At 38.0% G+C, this 22094-nt stretch overlaps 1 protein-coding gene across 1 annotated transcript in view; it reads left to right on the plus strand.

Moving 5' to 3' along the window:
• The window catches only part of Abhd17b (abhydrolase domain containing 17B, depalmitoylase), a 34321-nt gene extending 14288 nt beyond the window's left edge, over nt 1–20033 (plus strand). The window contains 3 exon segments of the mRNA XM_051146235.1: nt 12468–12937; nt 15711–15890; nt 18386–20033. Of these exon segments, the coding sequence (XP_051002192.1) occupies nt 12471–12937; nt 15711–15890; nt 18386–18605 (867 nt within the window). The 5' untranslated portion in view covers nt 12468–12470 and the 3' untranslated portion in view covers nt 18606–20033.
• The last annotated feature ends 2061 nt before the right edge of the window (nt 20034–22094 follow it).

Raw genomic sequence — 22094 nt, forward strand, 5'->3', positions numbered from 1 at the left:
AGTAATGTTCCAAAAAAAAAAGTGTTTTCCTGTCTAGAGAGGTCATAATGTAAAGCTTTTAAAATATACTTAGTATTTTTAATGGAATGTGGAATCAACTCCATGCAATGCTAGACATTACCTGCCCTCAGTGGCTTCTGAAACCATAAAGGAAGAATCCTCTTTACTCAAGCATTCTCCATGACTCCAGTACCATGTGGATCACACTGCCAAGTTTGCCTACCACCTGGGGAAGGATGCTTGCCCAGTCTCATCCCACCTCACCCCAGTTGCTTTCCAGGAGCAGAAAATTCCTTGGGCTTTTTTGTTTTGTTTTGTTTTGTTTTGTTTTTCGAGACAAGGTTTCTCTGTGTTAGCCTTGGCTGTCCTGCACTCACCTTGTAGACCAGGCTGGCCTCAAACTCACAGCAATCCACCTGCCTCTCCCTCCCGAGTGAGGTATGCATCACCATACCCGGCTTCCTTGGGCTTTTTTATGTGGCACCCACCTTTAATCTCAACACTCTGGAGGGAAATCAGAAACCATGACAGACAGGGCTACACACAGAACTCCTGTCTTGGAAAAACCGAAAAAAAGCTTAGCTGGATGAGATCTTGACCTGAGGGTGTGCTCAGATCTTTCCTTAGTGGCTTAATTCTCCTGACCAATTATAGCGTCTCTTCCAGCACATGCCTAGGCTATAAACATTAAGACAGTCAGTGTTGTTTTCCTCTTTAAACTGTACTTTTTTTTGTCCTTTTTCTCATTTTATATCCTCATAAGAGTGATTTTACTAATAACCAATGTTAAGCTGTCTAGAAATCTCCCTGAAAAACTAGCCCATAGTCCAAGTCACGTTCTTAGGACATGGGCAGAAGGCAACTACATATTTTGCCAAAATACCACAAAGCATCTCTAGTCCATTTGCCTTCAAAAAACCTCTTGAGTTGGGCCTCCACCATCTGTGTAGCTGTTAGCACAACCGCCTTCTGAGCTCCTGCTATGATGACACATTAGGCTCTTCTTACAGAGTTTAACCCACTCCTTGGTACCAACTTCTGCATTAGTTACTTTTTATTACTGTGATAAAACACATGACTAAAGCAACTTAACAGAAGAGTTTATTTGAGCTGACAGGTTCCAGTGGGTTAGAGCCCATGGTGGTGGAGTGAAGGCATAGCAGCAGGAAGCTGAGGACTCAAATCACAAATGACAAGCATGAAGTAAAGAGAATAAACTCAAAATGGCTCAAGCCTTTAAGTTCTCAAAACCTATCCACAGTGGTTCACTTCTTCTGACAAGACCACACCTCCTAAGCCTCCCCCAAATAGTTCCATTAACTGAGAGCCAAGTATTTAAGTCCCTAAGACTAAAAGAGACACCTCGTTCAAATCATCCCATGCTTCCCATGTTGCCATACTTGGCCAACAGTTGAGAGCACTTTGCTGGCCTGTGTCATAACTTCCCTGATGGTCTTTTCTAAAAGAAAAACTAATATATTTGCAGTATTCTTACTGCTTGCCTCTTTCAAAGGGAGACAGAAAAATTAAATATCAGCAAATTGTCATTATCTTTACTTTACGTAGTAGAAAGTTCTATTATTCATCATTTGGAGAAATAATTATTTTAAGAATAATTAACTGAAGGGTATCACTAACATTTTATAATATAAATGACCTGAGAGGCATTTATTTTTATTTTTTTTTTAAAGATTTATTTATTTATTACTGTATATACAGAGTTTCGCCTGCATGCTAGAAGAGGGCATCAGATCTCATTATAGATGGTTGTGAGCCACCATGTGGTTTCTGGGAATTGAACTCAGGACCTCTGGAGGAGCAACCAGTGCTCTTAACCTCTGAGCCATCTCCAGCCTCCTGAGGCATTTATTTTTTAATTTTCTGTTTTCTTATTAAGGTATTTTGAGCATATTGAGGCTGTGAGTTGGTTGATATCTGCCTTAGGTTTCATTTTTATAATCTTAAATTTAAGTCTTAAAATTGTGGTGTATAAAGTCATTTACATTTAACATTACATGAATGTACATGTTATTGCTCCACTTAAATCTTGAAGTAATTCCATATTTAAATGTAGAACCAATTCTGTTTAGGTAAAATGTGCCCACTAGTGCAATGATGACAAGTCTGTGGTGAAAGAAGCCAACCCTCTGTAGTTTGACTTGAGGGCTGCTCCACGAGAAGGAACTTATATCTGGTCCTGTGAAGCCCATGGCTGCGGGGATCATAGGAGTTCCTAGGGGGCAAGCTACTACTGTTTTTCTAACTGAACATGTTGTGCCTACTAAATTTTTTAAAAATATTTATGCCTATAGATTAGTTGGTGGAGCTGCCTGCTTTTGTCAGAGATGCTTCCTTTTTTATTGGTTTTGTTTTTCAAGACAGGGTCTCACTATGAAGCCATGGCTGTCCTGGAACTCACTATATAGACCAGGCTGGTTTCGAACTCACAAATCCACCTCCCTCTGCCTCTCAAGTGCAGAGATTAAAGGCATGCTGCATCACTATGCCCAGCATGAGTTGTTTCTTTGCAATGAGCAGCATTAACTGCACAAGCTCATATAGGTTGAAATGATGAATAAGTGACAAATGCTCAGCCTTAAATGGAACGTCTATATAACTTCTTCCATAGCTAGGAAACATTAAAAGAGACTCCAGAAAAGATCTAAAAGCTGAATGAGAAAGGTAGAGCATTATGAAACACTTACCTCCCAGGCATGACATGGCTATTGGCAAAAAGAAAAAACAGGGAAGGGGAGATCAGTGGAGTGGAGGTTCTCCGCAGCAGAAAGCTCAGTCCTGAGAGATGTACAATATATGTTTACTCATTTGGATGGGACATGAGCCTTAGGCATGTAAGTACTGGTCTAGTCAGTTATAACTTCTTGAAGCCCAGATCTAAGAATACCTCCCTGATGGCAGCCTGTGGAACCCGTAAGCGTACTGTCAAAGTTGTGGGTAGATGAAGGCTGAAACTGGCAAGCAGTAGTAGTATGTAATCGTGGGGCTGATGTCTACGCAGAGAGCCCTGCATTTACCAAAAGGTAGTAAAGCGGAAGCATAAAAAGGTGCTGCTCCTCAAGTCTCTCCCACACCTCCAGGCTAGATTTCCTGTGAAACATGTATGTGGTTATCCACTTATTCTTGTTAATGATAGCTTTTGGACAGTGATATTTTACTCTCACTTTGACTGTGCCTCTTGCATCAGCACTAGTTCTGTAAAACAACCCAGGGCTTGGGAATCTACCATGCCCATGGCTTTATAATATTTTAAAAGAATATATTTTCATGATATAAAAAAACAGATTACTATTTTTAGTTACAAAGAACACAGGTGGATTCAGAGGTTTTTAGCCTGGTAACTAATCTTTCATGTAACCAGTGTACTCTAGAGTGCCAGTTTGTCTGGGTCTAGGTCTAGTGCCTTCTGTTAATTTACTCTCTTATCTAGCTGTAAAGTCAGGCCAGGGTAGGTAACTTCTGAGCTTTGAGCACGGATCTGAGGTTGATTTAAAATTTCCAAGCCTCCAACGGAAGGCAGTGTTTCACAGTAGAAAGTAGAAGAAAGCAGCTAATTAGAGCAAGAGGCTTCAAAAAGAAGAGAAAATGTAGTGTCCTGAAATAAGGCCTTGAGACAAGGATGGGCTCAAGCTTCCAACTTGCTTTGTGTGCTGCCATCACTCCCTCCCCATATTCTCCTAAACTTGTATAGGCTTCCCAGCTTTCATAGAAACAAATCATTTGACTGATAGGACCTCAGTTAACACTCCTTGCTTCAACAATTTACTTTAAATTTCAGATTGTGTTAGACTTTGTTTCTTAGTTCTCAGGCCATCTTTGCATGGCCAGTAGATTTTCATTATATACATTTTTCAAGGCTTATACATTTGTTCTCTGGTAGTTGAAAGTGTTAAATTTCAGAAATTCAGTGCATATCAAACATTGTGCAATTTATATTCAGTGCTTTCTGTCTCTTAAGAGACTTTATTTTTGTGAGATAGCCATTTCTCTGACATTATAATGGTGACAGCAGGATTTTTGTTATTTTTAAAACAGGATATACTTAAACAGTTCATCCTAATGTCAAACTTGAAATCCTCTTGCCTCTGCCTCCCCACTGCTGAGTTATAGGCATATGTTACTACATGGTTACTACAAGAGTTAAAAGAGGAGAAAACAGCAAGGCGTGACTCTTAAACTGTAGGGAAGGATAAAAATGATCTAACTATTCATCAAAAGAAACTGTTCTTTAGTATAGGGAGAATACTCCCCAGCTAAGTTATATTAGTTTAATATAATCCTAATACAAAAATGTAATAAGAGAGACAAAAACACTTCAAATCCATTCTCAACCATGTATTAAAAAAGTACAAATTTTGGGTTGTTTTGTTTTTGTTTTTGTCCTCATTGTTGGCTTGTTTTTGGGGACAGGGTTTCTCTCTGTAGCCTTGGCTGTCCTGGAACTAGCTCTGGAGACAATGCTGGCTTCAGAGACTCACAGAAGTGAGCCTGCCTTTGCCTTCCTAATGCTGGAAGTAAAGACATGTGCCGCCACCACCACCACGTACAAAAACCTAGGGAAATATTAGCAACGTAAGTCTAGCAATGTGTAAATAATAACATTTTATTACCAGTACAACTATTTTGGGAATAGAAAATTTGCTTTTTAGCATTTGCCCCATTAAAACTCTTTGGAAACTTTCTCGGGTTTATTTATTAAGATTTATTTCATTTTATGTATATAGGTATCTTTTTGTCTGCGTGTATGTCTGTCTACCACATGTGTGCTTGGTGTCAGATCCCCTGGCACTGATGTTACAGGTATCTGTGAGCTGCTGTGTGGGGGCTGGGAATTGAATCCAGCTCCCCGTGAAGAACCTCTTGTACTCGCAACCTCTGAGCCATTTCTCCAGCACCCAGACTTTCTTAATTTATGAAGAATATCTGTTTTAAAATTCTGTAGGAAAAGTTATCCTTGAAAAGAATGCTATCTGTTAGATATAGTGGTGCATGCTTGTAATCCTCACATTGCAAGGTGGCAACCAACCTGGACTACAAAGCAAGACTGTATCTCAAAGAGAAAGAAAAGGCTGTGTCACTGTTCCACCCTTAAAACCAGGAGCTTGTTTGGCAGTGTTCTAGATAGGAAGGAGCCTTCGTAAAGCAGGAAGATGTAATGAGCAGGAAAGATCAGCTAATACAGATTTAAGAGCGAGTAGAGTTGCTGTATAAGGAGTTCAGTAGGTAAAGTGAAAGAATTTGTTCTGGAATACAAAGACTCCAAGATTTGAGTTACTCCCAGTTGGTTTCTAGGTTCAGTGCCATTCATTAGCATTCCAAGAGACTCACTTGTTTTCATTAAACCATCAATTAATCTAAATAATACATATCCCTGGGGCGTTCATGCGTGTACCGCTACAAATGATAACACTATTTTTTCTTCCTGGTCCTTGGGGTGAATCCAGGGCTTCACATGTACTACGCCACTGAGCTGCAACCCATCCTTTGCTCTATTTCAGGTATGTTTTAAGAAGCATAAATTTCACAGTATTGAATCTTGCATTCAAAGACTTCCTAAAATCTATACACATTGGAAAACTGCCTTCCTTTTGAAAAAGTCGTACCTCAGAAACCTCTGGAGAGAAGAGTGAAAGAGCTATAATGTATAAACACCAAGTCCAGAGTTTACTTGTTCTGCCATCGTATTGGCAATGCCACCTTTCCTTTCACATATTGGAAGAGCTAATTCTACCTTCATTTTTATAGCCCAGAGTTCCAGAGTGTGTGTGTGTGTGTGTGTGTGTGTGTGTGTGTGTGTGTGTGTGTGTGTGTGTGTGTGTGTGTGTGTAATGTGTAGGTCTGATTTTATTTTTCCACTGAACCCATCCATGTTCATACGTCAGACCTGGACTCAGTTCCCACCTTCATGGTGGCTCCAGTCCCTGGGTAGCAGCACAGCCATTTGGATATGAGAAGCTGTTTACCCTCCCAGTGGCACCTCTATGTTCTCTGCACCTCATTACTTACCTCATCCTCACTACCTAAATCTATAACATTAACTCATTAATGTCCTTTTAGGTTGGTGAGATAGTCAGTCAGTAAAGTCCTTGTCCTATAAGCCTGAAAACCTGAGTTCAATTGCTAGCACCTTTACAAATCCCAGGCTTGATGTCCAGCATTGTGAAAAGTGGAGATAGATCCCTGGAGCTCACTGACCAACTCAGGATGCAGTGAGAAACTCTGGCTCAAAAAATATGATAGAGCGATAGAGAAGTGGCTCAGCAGTCAAGAGCACACGTTGTTCACTTCCGAGGACCCAGGCTTGGTTCCCAGCTCCACATGCTACATTGCTATCACTTTGACATTTCTAGTGTTTACCTCTTGTTACCACACATCCATTTTGTTTGTCTAGTACTGGGATTGAATTCAAAATCATTTTTTCTACTTTCCTCATTTGTCCATTCAAAGCATCAAGATTTACTATTTCTGTGGGCATGACAGGAGGGGCATTGCACATGTGGGTACATGGCATTCCTCAGAAGCTAGCTTGCTTTGCTTTACTTTGCTTTACTTTGCTTTGCTTTGCTTTGCTTTGCTTTGCTTTGCTTTACTTTGCGGACAGGGTCTCAGATTTGGCCCTGGCAGGTCAGCTAGTCTGGCTGGCCAGCAAATCCTTGGAATCCTCTTATTTCCTTTTCCCCAGCACTGAGATTACGAAGTTGTGCCACAATGCCACACCTACATTTTTATATGATTTCTGCCTCAGGGAGGAATAATATAGTCCAGACTGGCCTTGAACTCACAGATCTGCCTTAAGATAGCTAAGGATATATATATCATATTGTATGCCTAAAGAAACGGAAATAAGGATGGAGGCTGAAGTTCATTATAGGGAACAGGACAGTCTACCAGACTCTTGAAAAGACAAGGTCACCTCAATGTTAGGTTTCGACTGCTATATAAAACACCCCAGCCATAAGCAACTCAGGAAGGAAAAGGTTTATTTTGTCTTAATAGCTTGTAGTCTATCATTCAGGGAAGTCAGGGCAGGAGCCTGGAGGCAGGAACTGATAGAGGAGTGTTCATTACCGACTTGCTCCTTCATGGCTTGCTCGGCCTATTTTTATATTTTATTTTTGGTTGTTTGTTTCTTAAGGACAGACAATGTATATGTATAAGCTTATGTTAATGGCATTAGTGGTTCTTAGTTAATACTCAACAGTCACTTATTCTTAGCTCTTTGACCATTATGAATCTGTGCATTAACAGCTGTCCACTGCAGAAAATAACTTCTGGCCATGATCAAGAACAGCACTAATTTATCAGCAATAGCCAGCAGGAAGTTTTCAGGCTGGTTGTAGCTTGATTTCTTTATGTCCTACAGCAAACGTGTATTGTGTCTTCAGTAATCAGGTTATTAGAACCTAGTTGTGGTGGGCAACAAAGAGCAGTGTTACTTTGGGGTCCTCTGGGACCTCCATGACCAATAATGTATGAAGAGATCCCAAGCCTAGCACTGAGATTTCATTTAATAACCATGTCTTCTGTGGGGAACATTGCCCAACTATGCTGGGTTCCTGTGTTCAAACCCATTTTAATTGTATTTTTAGTGAGCTTAAAGGGTAGTGGGTTTCCAAGATACGATTTTATGCATTCTTAGTTTTGGTTAACCTTTTCTCCACCCTGTTTTCTTCTACTGCCATCCCTGCTTAAACTTTTAATCCTAGTATCAACCTCTGTCCCTACGCAAACATAAGCTTCAAAGCTAGGATCCACATGAGAGAGACCATGTGACATTTGTCTTGCTAGGCCTAGTTTGCTTCACTTAATATGATGTCCCCTGAATGTATCCAAATTCCAGAGATTTTTATGATTTCATTTTTATTTAGAGATGATTAGAATTCCATTGTGTTTATATACCCCATTTTCATTATCTGTTCATTGGCTGATAAATATCTAGGCTAGTTCCATCTCCTTGTTAGCGTAAATAGAACAGCTATGAACGTGAATGTGCAAAGAGGATTGAGGTCCTTTGGATAGATGCCCAGGAGAGGTATAAATTGATTTATGATGGTTGTATTTAACTTTCTGGAAAGCCTCCACAAGGATTCCATAGGGGCTGAACCAATTTACATTTCCACCATCAATGCATAAACATTTTTGTTTCCCTACATCCTCATCAGTGCCTGTTGTGATTTGTTTTCTTGATGATAGCCATTCTGAATAAGGTGAGATGTAATCTCAATGTAATTTTAATTTTCATTTCCCTGATAGCCAGTGATATTGAATTTTAAAAATGTATATGGCCATTTCTATTCCTTTTTTCAAAAACTACATTTCTGTATTGTCTCTTTTTTTATTTCTTGGTTTTCATGACAGTTAATTTCTTGGATTCTTTGTATGTTTCAGGTACTAATCCTCTGTTGGTAACATAAGTAGCAAAGATGTTCTCCCATTCTGTAGGATGTTTCTTTGCTTGGTTAAGTTTTCTTTGCTCTAAAAAAGCTTTTTAATTTTATGAGATGCCATTTATTGGTATTGGCCTTATTTCCTGAGCAACCAGAATTGTATTCAGAAAATCCTTACCATCTTATGTATACAGTGTTCTGTCTGCATGTACAGCTGAGTGCCAGAAGAGAGCATCAGATCTCATTATAGATGGTTGTGAGCCACCATGTTATGCTGGGAATTGAGCTCAGGAACTCTGGAAGAGCAACCAGTACTCTTAACCTCTGAGCCATCTCTCCAGTCCCTATGTTGAAGCCTTTGATCCATTTTGATTTTGTGCAGACTGACAAGGATTTATAGATTCTTCTACATGTGGATATCCAGTTTTTATGGCACCATTTGCTGAAGATGCTATATTTTCTTTATAGTATATTTTTGGCATCTTTGTGAAGAAAAAAAAAAAACCCATTCTATTGATTTACATGTGTGCCTGTGCCAGTACTGTGCTGTTTTTATTACCGTAGCTCTGTAGTACAACTTGAAATCAAGTATGGCGATAGCTAAACATATTCCTCTTACTCAGGACTGCTGTGCTTTTCCAGGATATCTGATGCTGCTCTATCAGTTTTAAGATTTTTTTTTTTCTATTTCTGTGAATAACATTACTGGACTTTTGATTGGAATTGCATTCAATCTATAATTTGCTTTTAGCAAGATAGCCATTGTCACAACATTGATTCTTTCAATCCACGAGCATGAGAGATCTTTCCAGCTTCTGGTGTCTTCCTCAATTTATTAAGTATTTTTAAGTTTTCATTGTAGAGGTCTTTAATACCCATGGTTTAGTCCAAGGGTTTTGTGGAATTTCTGTTTATTTGGGCAGGTGCTGTTTATATTTATTTGCTTGTTAGGGTTTAGACAGTGAGATTGGTTCCCTGATTTCTTTTTCAGATTTGTTATTGGTATGTGGGAAGGCTGTTGGTTTTTATGTGTTAATTTTGTATTCTGCCACTTTGCTGAAAGTGTTTTAGCAGCTCTAACAGTTTGCTGGTAGAGTCTTTAGTGTCTCCTGTTATTAATCAAGTTGTCTACAAATACAGACACTTTGACTCTTCCCTTCCTATTTGTATCCCTTTTCTTTCCTCCCCTTGTCTTCTTCTAGCTGATACTTCCAGTGGTATATTGAATAAATGAAGACACTTTAACTTGTTTCTGATTTTAGTGGAAATACTTTGTTTTTCCCTATGTAATATATTGGTTGTACATGTGTCATATAGCCTTTGTGATTTTGAGATGAGGTGTATTTTTCTGAGTTTTTTGCCCCCATTCCTCTATCTCCCACACACACCCCCTACCCCCAGAGCTGAGGACTGAGCCCAGTGCCTTGTGCTTGCCAGTCAAGCACTCTTACCACTGAGCTAAGTTTCCAACCCCTCTTCAGGACTTTTAACATGAAAAGATACTGGGTTTTGTTAAATGCCTTTCTGCATCTATTGATAGAACAATGGAATTTCTATCCTTGAGTCTGTCTATTCATTTAATATAAAATTTATTATTTGTATATATTGAATCATTATGGCATTTTGGGATAAAATTTCTCAAATTTCAATGTGGTCAGTGATCTATTACTCTTTGTGTTCTTGAATTCAATTTCTTAATACTTTGCTGAGAACTTCTGTATATTTGTCAGTCAAATTGAACTGCATCTTTTCTGTTTCATGCCATGGATTGAGAAACATTGGTCATTGGTTTTAATTATTTGAAGGTCTGATAAAATTCATCAGTAAATCCATCTGGGCCTGGAGTCTTTTTGGCTTGGTTTGTGGGTTTTTTGGGGGGGGAGGGGGGAGTTTTGATGTTTCAGTCTTACTGCTTGTTTAGATCTGTTCCATTTTGGTTTAATTTTGAAAGGTCTTATTTTCTAGGAATGCATTCTTTTTAATTTTTCCAACTTAATGGAATATATGTTTTCAATGTACAACCTAATGATTTTCTGAATTTCTTTGGTATCTGTTGTAATGGCTCCCTTTTCATCTGTACTTTTATTAATTTGGGCTCTCTTTCATTCTCTTGGAGTTTGTCAGTCTTGTTAATCTTTTGAAAGAACCTAATCTTTTGGTTGTGGGTTCTTAATTCTTGAGAATTTCATACATGTTTACAAAGAAATATGATCTTATCTAGCCCATTTTCCTGTACCAGTATGCCCTCTCTTTTTCTTTTTCTTTTTCTTTTTCTCTTTCTTTCTTTCTTTCTTTCTTTCTTTCTTTCCAGATAACTCACTACTGCCCTGGTCTTATCCACTGGATTATGGGGAACCTTTCAATATCCCAAATAAATAGTAATTTTCCTTCCTTCAGCAACTATCCACTGCCAATAGCTTCTCCATATAATCAATTTTAAAAGAGGTTTTTTAAACAATTTTTTTATTTGTTGTTTTTTTTTTTTTACACATAAATACAATACACTACATACAACAAGAAAAACCACAAAACAATCAGGAATTATATAAATGTCACATTCATAGTGTTTTGGTTGTTTGGCAACCTTGAAGAAAACATCTTTCCTCTCTTGTTGAGTCTAAAATTCTGAATGTAAATCAATATCTATTATATCTCATCTCTATCAATTTAAAACATCTATCTAGACCTTAAAATAACTTACCCCCTAAACAACTAAGCTTAATTGGAAAACTAAGCTATTTGGTCTTCAACTCCATCAGAGACTTGAGAAGAAATAAAACTAAATTATCTGAGTAAACCAGAGGTGCAGGTTAGCAGTTTCCAAAATGAAAAAATGTCTGATCAGTCACCCGACACTCTCTATACACTCTCTATAACGTTGGAGCATCTTCTTCAGCCTCCTGGCCTAGTATATCTGACAGACATATTTGGGAGGCAGGAACTATTGAGGACTTGCTTACCCTGTCTAGGCAGAGTTTGGCCGTCAACTCTACCTGCATCTAAGCTTACCCATTTTTAGACAGAATTCTGTCTGTGGCAGAAATGAGGACATTTTTCCCAGGGGCTGGTTTACCACATTTGAAGTCATCTCCACAAGGAGGTTCATTGATGTTCATCATCTTCTTTGAGGCAGGCTGGGTGTTACCAGGAGTTCACCTGTCTCATTCTCAAAGAATCTTTAAAATAATAGAAACATTTTTAAGTGCCAGATTCTGTAAGTCTGAGGTTTTTGAAGAGCTTACCTATTTTACTTTATCTGTAAATCATTACTATCTCTTAAACCTAGGATGTATATTCTTGAGATTAAAAATAGACTAGTAATGGACATGACCATGATTTAGTTTGTATTACCTAACTATCCTAAACTGCCTGCAATAGCACTTTCAAAATATTGGAAGTAAACCTTGTATTATACTTGAGTTGTATGGATACAATACCTCATATTAGAGTAGAAATATCTATAATGTGTGGGAAGACTGGTCTTAAATTTGAATTCTATACTAAGGTATCAAAATTAAACTTATTTTGCATCAATATACAAAAATCTATATCAATGAATTAAAAATAACCTTATTTATGAGTAACAATTACGGCTGTAAGTTGAGTAGATTGAATAATCTACTTTTTGTCCTATCGTCCCTGTGTATTTCTATATTCCCCCACTACACTATAAGCTTTATTTGTCATTATGATTTGAATTCTTTTGAATTCTATGTGAGCTATAAATTATAAACTGAAATAATAGGTTTATAATGTGAAAGGATTATATTGCTTGTTTGAACTGCTTTAAGGTTTCAAACCCCTGTTTTTGTGTGACTGTGACTGTAACAATGACTAGTGTCTTACCCTGGCTCTCTTGTGCAAATTTCTTTTCTCAAACTGATGTACAAGTATGTTTAAAGTAATTCTGGAATTCATTTGAGAGAGTTCTTGAAATTACAGTTAATAGATATTAACTACCAATAACATTTACTCATGTCTTTGTTTTAGCCTATTATTTGAGCGTGCAGAGTTCACATTAAGTTATTAAAATATTTGTTGTCTCTTTTTTTTTTTTTTCAGAAGATGAACAATCTTTCGTTTAGTGAGCTATGCTGCCTCTTCTGCTGTCCACCTTGCCCAGGGAAAATTGCTTCAAAACTAGCATTCTTGCCACCTGATCCAACTTACACACTGATGTGTGATGAAAGTGGAAGCCGCTGGACTTTACACCTGTCAGAGCGAGCGGACTGGCAATACTCTTCCAGAGAGAAAGATGCTATTGAGTGTTTCATGACCAGAACCAGTAAAGGCAACAGAATTGCTTGTATGTTTGTGCGTTGTTCACCCAATGCTAAATATACCTTACTGTTCTCACATGGAAATGCTGTTGATCTTGGTCAGATGAGCAGCTTTTACATAGGTCTGGGGTCCCGGATTAATTGTAACATATTCTCATATGATTACTCTGGATATGGTGCTAGTTCTGGAAAGCCAACAGAGAAGAACCTGTACGCAGATGTTGAAGCTGCCTGGCTGGCTCTTCGGACAAGGTAAATCGTTCTGAGGATTATTTTTTATACCTCTGGTGGTTAAGTTATACTGTAGAACAGCAGAATAAAAAGCATTTTTAACATACATCCTTTGAACTACAATATGAAGATACTTGCCAATATACACACACACACATAAACTAACAGATTGAAATTTTATATAATAGCCAAAACAGTCTTTAAAAATAGCTCAGATTTATATGTGTATATCAGTGCCTTTGTGAATGTGGTTTGGGGTGGTTTTTGTTTTTGTTTTGTTTTTACTTAAATATGACCTTAAAAGTTTGGTTTCAAACTTTATTGGGATATAATACATAAATGTGACTTTACCATTTTCTTGCTCTGTCATCAATAATATAAGCAGCCTTTTGTTTGAATATTAAATAAGACATGTCTTGGCATTTTACTTTATATTTTAGTCTACTAAAACTTGGAAAGATCATCTTGATTTTCTTTGAAGTAATATAAAATGATTAAAGATGTGTCTCATTTATGTCCCTCTCTAACTCTAACTATAATTATAACATTCTTTAACTATACTATAAATTTGGGAACTTGAAAATCTATTAACCTTTCTGGTCACAGTTTTGTAGGTTCCGATGTGTCCTTTCTCATTAGTCAGATTAGTGTACAATACATGATAGATATCTTCCTTTTACTATAAGTTGTTCTCTTTATATGTCAGTAACCTGTCTTTTCTGCAGTATTTGAAACTGAAGTTACAGGGTTAAAGAATCCACTTTTCCTAATTCAGTGTTCAAATACTAATGATGTCAGGGAGAACCTTAATGTTATCAATTGGTATAACCACTTTTATAAAATGTCTTTTAAAGTATTTCCTTTCCTTTACAATAAAGTTATGTCCTCATAGCAAAATTCTATGCAAAGAGAATTCTTAAATCAGTTGCAGTGGTATGAAAACATTAATTTGAAAAGTAGAAAAGGTAAATGGTAAGTAGTAAATAGTTAACAGGGTGATTAGAAATGACTGTGCCAAGTGTGATGGTGCATGCCTTTGGGAGGCAGAGGCAGGCAGACCTCTGTCCTCCCCACGATCTTCAGTCTCTATCTATGCTCTTTCATGGAGAGATGCCTGGATTGGAAGTCAGTGTATCTATCTTCTAAATGTAGGATTACTATCAGCTCACTGTGATTTTAGTATCCAGTCATTAGCAGCTTACCTAAATTGGATGGTCTCCAGAGTTCTTTTTAACTTAACATTCTCAAATTGATATTGTTTAATTAGATCCTTTTGATTCTTGCTTCTCTTGAGTCTTGATATTGCTAACTTTAGCCCCAGAGCTACAGTTGCTAGGTGCAATGCTATTAGGCAGCTGACAGCCATAGTCTGGCCTCCCTAGCTGTGCTGATAGTGCAAATCTCGATGCTCATCCTTCCAGCTTTTTGGTTACTGGGAAGTTTTCTTAGTTAAAAGCATGCTGAGTCAGTCAGGAGTAGGTGGAACCTACCTCTGCTTGTGCCCTGTATGCTTGTGGAGCACAGGCAGAAGGAGCTGTGGGGAACCTTGTCATTTCCTGCATAGCAAAAGTGGTCTTGAGTACCTGGAAGAGGACATAGGAGGAGTTTGCCTTGCTCTTCTGCTGCATGGTCAGATTTTCAAAAAGGTCCCTAACCTCCCCCAAAATATTAGATACTGTTGTCCGTAGCACTCTCAGCTGCCAGAAATGATCACTCTGCCTTCTAAGTGGAAAAGCATACTGAAGGTCTCTGTAACCTTTAGCCCCTACAGGTGCTACTGTGGCACCTCACCTATATCTGAAGTAGTTTACAGATAGAACAGTAAACAAGTAACACTGCCTGGAACATCTTAGTATCCAGTAAAGTTTTATGGAGTCAGTGAGTTCACATACTTAAATCTTTAGTCAGTGGCGTTAAAGGGGACAAAGTGACATTTTGAAGGCTTTTAGCATGAGTTGTATTCCTAATTAACTAAACAAAGCTGTTTGGAGCTCTGGGCCATGTAATTATATTTGTAAATTTTGGTTTATCTCTGAATAACCATAGGAATATGTCAAGAAATACTGTAATTTGATTTTGACTAAAGGTATAGGTTCCTATATTCTTTCTATACCATAACTATGCCGCATCTCATTAATCTGGCTAATTTAGAACATCATACAACCTACTCTTAATATACAGAGCAGTCAAGAACATCTGCTCTATTAGCTAGACAACAGTATCTCACTAAATAGCAGCAAGTATTAACCATTAGTCCACTGAAATACAAGTGGTGCAGTATATTTCAAACTCCAAATTACTAAAGCCCAATGAGTGACCAATTATTTTCATAAAATTGGAGTGGTTTTATTGTTTCAGTTTTCATATTTTGGAATTTGGTTTTGTTGTTGTGTTTTTTGGGGGGAAGGGGTGTTAAAACAGGGTTTCTTTCTAGCCCTGACTGTCCTGGAACAGGCTGGCTTCAAACTCAGATCCTCCTGCCTTTGCCTCCCAAGTGCTGGGATTAAAGGTGTGTGCCACCACCTTACCCAGCTCTGTAAAACTGAAGTTTTTATTTTTTTTTTTTTAGCTGAAGTTTTTAAAAAAGACCTTAGTAATTACTTTTCTAAAAAATTAGAATCGAACATGAAATATTTGAGAGTATAGAGCTTATTGTCACATTAAAAATGATAATGGATAAGAAATTTACATTTGTACATATAAGTTGGCATTATCTTCATTACATATTCTGTAGTAAATTTTTAGAACAATTGAGTATTTCCTCCCAGTCCAACTATATTTTTCAAACTTTTAGATACGGCATTCGTCCTGAAAATGTGATTGTATATGGCCAGAGCATAGGGACAATACCATCTGTGGATCTTGCTGCTAGGTATGAGAGTGCTGCTGTTATTCTTCATTCTTCATTGACCTCAGGAATGTGAGTTGCTTTCCCTGATACCAAGAAGACCTACTGTTTTGATGCATTCCCAAAGTAAGTTCAATATTCAAAACCATTCATCTCCAAGAACCTTATAATGATATTTGTCATTGAGTTTCTACTTTATGTAATTGATGACATAGGAAGTGTGGAAGACTAGGTTGAAGAAAGTATTAGCATATGACTGATAGAAAAGCTGAAATGTTTGAGCATGAAATGAGAGCCTTAGATCTTAAGCAGCAGTACAAGCCCTTAGACAAGAGAACAAATTTGTGGACATAAATTAACAGGTCAGAGTAGCAGGTTGGATGTAGAATTCTACAAAGAACAACTTGACTAAGGCCCTAGACTTTTACCCCAGATGCTAAAGCAATATGAAATTTGGTGAGATGCCCAGCATGAAAGAAGAATAAGCAGAGGGAAGGTGAGTAATGATACCCTGCCATTTGTATGTAACTTGCAAAGAAAGTTTGCTCTTAAATGTCTAGAGTAAGTGTTGCTGCTATCTGTGGTATTGGATAGATTTGAAAGGAGGGACGCTTCTTGCTTTCCAAGGCAAAGGGTAGTTACCACCTGCCTTCTTCCTAGTTGGAAAAAAGTTCATGGCCTATTTTCCTCAAGGACATGGAGAAGGCAAGAAGGGAAGGGCTTGCATATTCATTCAGTCTTCTTTCTTTTGTTGGCAGGAATACAAAGGATATTTTTGTGAATGGCAGGCCAGAAGCCAAGTTATCACTTGGTTCTTTAGCAGAAGAGCAAAAGTCATTTCAAAAGCAGTATTTACTCAGTATTGGACTAGAGAAGTGATTTAAGTGTGAACATGAGGGCCTGAGTTCAATTTCTACAATTTCTTATAAAGTAGGCATGGTGGTACTCACTTAGAAATATTTCAGTATCAGAGCAGGTGAAAGGTCAGAGGTAGAAGCAGATAAATAAATCTCTGGGGCTCCCTGGCCACTGAACCTAGTCTGGAACTGATTGATGGGAATTACAGAGAGTGAATGAGATGATCCTTCACCAACTTATTCTCCATACTTTTTTCATGTTTGGCAGAAATAAGCTAGTTGAAAAAGAAAATACACTATTTTAATCCTGAATTCCTCTAACGTAAACATTTCTGCATTATTTATTAGGAAAAATGGAGCCTTGAGAGTGCAGAGATCACTTAGCAATTTCACTGAGTAATTTATTCCTTTGTAAGTAGTGTTTTCTCCGTCCAGAGGAGGAAATGCAGGAAACATTTATAAGGGTTCTTCTCTGCATAGTTTCTTCTCTCAAGTTGCCTTTCTAAAATTCTGTTTGTTTTGGTCTCTTTTCCCTCCTCCACCCCCCAGACAGGGTTTCTCTGTATAGCCTTGGCTGTCCTAGACTTGCTTTGTAGACCTTGTTAGCCTGATCCTCCTGCCTCTGCCTCCTCCAGTGCTGGCATTACAGGTGTATACCACCATGCCCATCTTTGGTCTCTATCTTATATTTGAAGTGTTCTCTCAACTATCTGGTCATTCTTGGCTATCCTTATGTAAGAGTGGAGAACCAAAGAGGAACTCTTCTTTGCAAAGAAAACCCTGTGGAACTCTGCCTGACAATCAGCATTCTCAGAAGCCAAACAGGCCCCACAAAGTTAGCCTTTTGCTTGTTGTATGACTGTGGTACTTCTCTCCTAAACTGGAGTCCTGCATCTACTGACCTTCCAGAATTGAAGAAAGAAAGTTACTCAGCTTTTCCAAGAAGTCTGGGGAAAAGGGACCTTACTGTGTTTTAAACAGACTTTAAAGGATTCTGTCATGTTTCAGGCCCCACTTCCTCTCCATGGCAATGTCTGGGCCTTCTGGAGTATTCCATCACAGTTTGGGTGCTTCTTTACCTTGCCTTCTAGTTACTTTACACTGTGGGTTTTTTGTTTGTTTGTTTTCTGGTTTTTTGAGACAGGGTTTCTCTGTGTAGCCTTGGCTATCCTGGAGTCACTTTGTAGACCAGGCTGGCCTCAAACTCACAGCGATCCACCTGCCTCTGCCTCCCGAGTGCTGGGATTAAAGGCGTGCGCCACCACCGCCCGGCAGCTACACTGTGTTTTTACTTATCTCTTTTAATCTGTTATTTCATATATTCATCCACTTTTGAGCTTCAGGTTGTTTATTTTAATATTCTCCCTGTTAATATTGTTTATAACCCAAGCCAGAACAAAACCTAAAACATTTTGTTTGAATTTTAGTAACTGATAGAATAAAATGAGTGCAGCAGGGAATGAAATTAGCATAGTCAAAGCTGGTCCTTGGTTATGCTTCTTGAAACCTAAGGGAAACTCAGCATTGAGGAATGGTGCTTAGGGGCCAGGGTGGCAGTGAGTGCCTCAAGCAAAACAACTGCCGCACCCACAGGCATGCATGCGAAGGATGGATGGCTTTTTGATCCTACTCAAGCCTAAGTGGCTTCCATCCCTAAAGTTGGTTTGTACAGATCTGATGTTTAAATGTTCAGTTCTAACACAGGAAACTTCCTTTTTATATAGTTCATTGATTTTTTTTCTTCCCTTCTCTTTTTGTCTCCAGCATTGACAAAATCTCTAAGATAACCTCTCCAGTATTAATAATTCATGGGACTGAAGATGAAGTCATTGACTTTTCGCATGGCCTCGCATTGTTTGAGCGTTGCCAAAGACCTGTGGAACCTCTGTGGGTTGAAGGGGCAGGACACAATGATGTGGAGCTTTATGGACAATACCTTGAGAGGTTAAAACAGTTTGTGTCACAGGAACTGGTAAATTTGTAAACTACTCTGTAAATTTGCATACTGGGTTTTCTTTTCTTGCTGAACTGCACTCCTTGGTGGCGCACACCTTTAATCCCAGCACTTGGGAGGCAGAGGCAGGCAGATCGCTGTGAGCTCAAGGCCAGCCTGGTCTACAAAGTGAGTCCAGGATAGCCAAGGCTACACAGAGAAACCCTGTCTCAGGGGGAAAAAATCTGAAGGTTTTGTTTACAAATCATGTAAGTTGCCTTCATAACTGTACAGGTAATGATTTGTTAACAGACTTAATGAAGGTTTTAAATACCAGAACTAGAACTGGAAATAGCAGTATGATGCAGTCAGGCTGTGTAATTTATATTTTTCCTGTGAATTTTTTTTAAACATCAAGATGAGTACTGTATGAAATTTTAATTCTATAAAATCAAATGCTGTAAAAGTATTGCCAAATGCTTTTGCATATCAAAAGCAAATTTATAAATATTTTTAAACATCTCAATGTACTAAATATCCTGGTATACAAATGTAATATTCTTTCAAAAAGCTGTATATCTAAAGCAATTTGAGTATTCGGAATAAACTGTAAAAAACAAAACTGTATTAAAACATCCAAGTTGAGTTGATGTATACTCTGTTGTACAGGGATAGAGGCTTAAATGGTTATTTTATTGTAAAAATACATTGACTTTTCTGTATTCCCTGAGTATAATACTTTTATCCTTTTAAAAAAAAAAGTCTTAATTTTTATGCCATTCGTTAACTTACCAGCTGTTCATCATGTAAATGAGAAGTCCTGATGGCGCTGAATTTTAACTAGTTAGGATTTATGTTGGTACTGTGAGACAACTACTTAACATTTGCATTCAGTTACTTAAAGGACATTTGGGCTTCAAGAATGATTTTGTATGCAGCGTTGTTTTAAATTTTGACTAATGATTAGAATTGTAGTAGTCTTCCTTATATGAATACTTGAAACTCCATTAGCTGTTCTTCAAGACCACGGACAGACTGGCTGTTTGATCCCTTTCCACTTTGGCTGTTTTTAAAAGTAGGGCCTGTTCTTTTGAATTACTATCTGAGAATGTTATGGGTTCATTCCTGAATACAGGGGATAAGAAAACATGTCATACATCTTACATTAACCAGTATAGTAAAATAAATAAATAAAGCTCACACATAAAAACTAAGTTGCCTTTCCTTGAATGAACCTTGCCTGAATAAATGAAAGAAAAATAAAATTAAACTAATGGTATGTAGTCTAATTTATAATGAATGAGAATTGAAATAATATACACTGTGGGTATGTTTTTAAGGCCTTATGTAGTTTTAATTGTTCTGCTTGTTCTGTGGTTATGTCTAAGACTATAGTATATCAAGTACTGTGAATGCTTGGTTCAGATATGTCAAATTAACAGTAAAACAGCAAATGTATCACTCGGCTGTGCTTGTTTGCCTTCTTCTGAACTCCTTACTCCACACTTAAGAGTAAAAGTCAAACACCTTTATGGGACATGTTTCTAAAGTTTTCTATATTTTTAAAAACTTGTATTAACATACTAATTGTACATTTAAGAAGGTTATGTTAGTTCCACATATGTGAATTTCTGTGGCCTTCTGTTTTCTACCACCTTCCCTGGCTCTAACAATACGAATCCTATATTTATTTGCTTGCTTGCTCTTTTTTTTTTAAGACAGGGTCTCACTATGTATCTCTGCCTATGCTGAAACTTACTAAGTAAACCAGGCTGGCCTTGAACTCACAGAGATGCACCTGCCTCTGCCTCACAAGTGCTGGGATTAAAATGTGCACCACCATGCATAGCTTGAGTATTCTGCTTTCAGGTCAATTTTACAAGCTTTCATATAGAAAAGAAAACATACCAGGCTTATCGTTCTATTTCTGGCTTATTTACTTAACGTAATGTTCTTTGATTTCATTCATCTTACTGCATGTGGCTGGAGTTCATTCCTTATGGTTAAGTAATGCTCTGTTGTGGGTGTGTGACACATTTTACTTGTTCACCAATCTGCTTGTTACTATGCTTATTATTTAATTAGCAGAGGCTGGGCCTTGACATTCCCAATAAACCAATTAAACATAGTAAAAAGGGGGCATCTATTCAATGTGGTCATGTTGAGAGGAGAGGCAAAGAGGTCCAGTGAGCCCTTTTTTCAGATACATCTTTGGAGTCCTAGCATTGGGTTTAAGTAGAAGACCAGCAGTATGCATGGCTAAGTAGTGCGTGTAACAGTGTGGTGCAGCCATCATTGTCTCCACTCCAGCCTCCTTCCTGGCTTTCTAAAACTGTGCCTGTTTCCTGGCAGCCCTAACAAGCCAGGCTTGGCATACATCCGCAATAAACCTATTAAAAGACCCAGATTAACAGTGAAAAGTAGAGTTGGACCGTGGTGCCTCACGCCTTTCATCCCAGCACTCGGGAGGCAGAGGCAGGAGGATTTCTTGAGTTTGAGGTCAGCCTGGTCTACAAAACAAGTTTCGGGGCAGCCAGGCCCACAAAACAAAAAAAGCACCACCACCAAAAAACAGTCAAAAGAGGTTTTAGTGAGCTCACAAATACGGTTCTTAGTATTGTTTCCTGTGTTTTGGGGTCCTAGCCAAATAGTCAAATTACCAGAGTCTAAAATAATTCAATCTATTTTTCCTAGTAGTTTTGAGAGTGTCGCTCTTTCTTTTAGGCCATTGATCCACCTTGAGTTTGTTTTTGCATGGGGTAAAAGAGAAGAACTTCTTGACATCCAACTTCCTGATTCTGTTTATTGAAGAGGCTGCCCTCTCTCCTATCCATGTTTGTGGTACCTTTGTTGAGAATGTGCTGACGGTGAGGTGTGTTTGTGTTTATTTCTGTCTCCATTGATGGAGATGTTTGGTTTTAGGCTAATAGCATGTCAGATTTAGTCGTTATGGCCCTTTATTATATCCTATAGATGCTGTAATGCCTCTGCTCTGTTCATTTTGCCCCAGATTGTTATTTGGAGACTTGTGCTTTTGTATGAACTTCAATATTATTATTTCTAGTTCTTAGTTTTGTGAATAGTAATAATAATATTACTGGTATATTGATGAGAGCTGCATTGATATAGAGATCACTTTAAGAAGTATGGACAGTTTTTTAAAATATTGATTCTTCAATCCGTGAAAGGTATTTGCATTTTACTTTTTGTCTTGATATTTTGTAATTATCACTACAGTGGACTTTCACTTCTTTGGTTAAGTTTTATATCATTTTGTTTAAGATTAATTTTTATCTCATTTTGTAGTTATGAATAAGATTACTGTCGTTGGATTTTTTTTGTTTTTGTTTTTGTTTTTTTGTTTCTCGAGACAAGGTTTCTCTGTGAAGTCTTGGCTGTCCTGGACTCGCTTTGTAGACCAGCCTGGCCTCGAACTCACAGTGATCCGCCTGCCTCTGCCTCCTGAGTGCTGGGATTAAAGGCGAGCACCACCACTGCCCGGCCTTGTCAGCAGATTTTTATCAGATTTCTTTTTGTTGT

The sequence above is a fragment of the Acomys russatus genome, chromosome 5, assembly GCF_903995435.1.
Source record: "Acomys russatus chromosome 5, mAcoRus1.1, whole genome shotgun sequence".
In the NCBI taxonomy this organism is placed as follows: domain Eukaryota; kingdom Metazoa; phylum Chordata; class Mammalia; order Rodentia; family Muridae; genus Acomys; species Acomys russatus.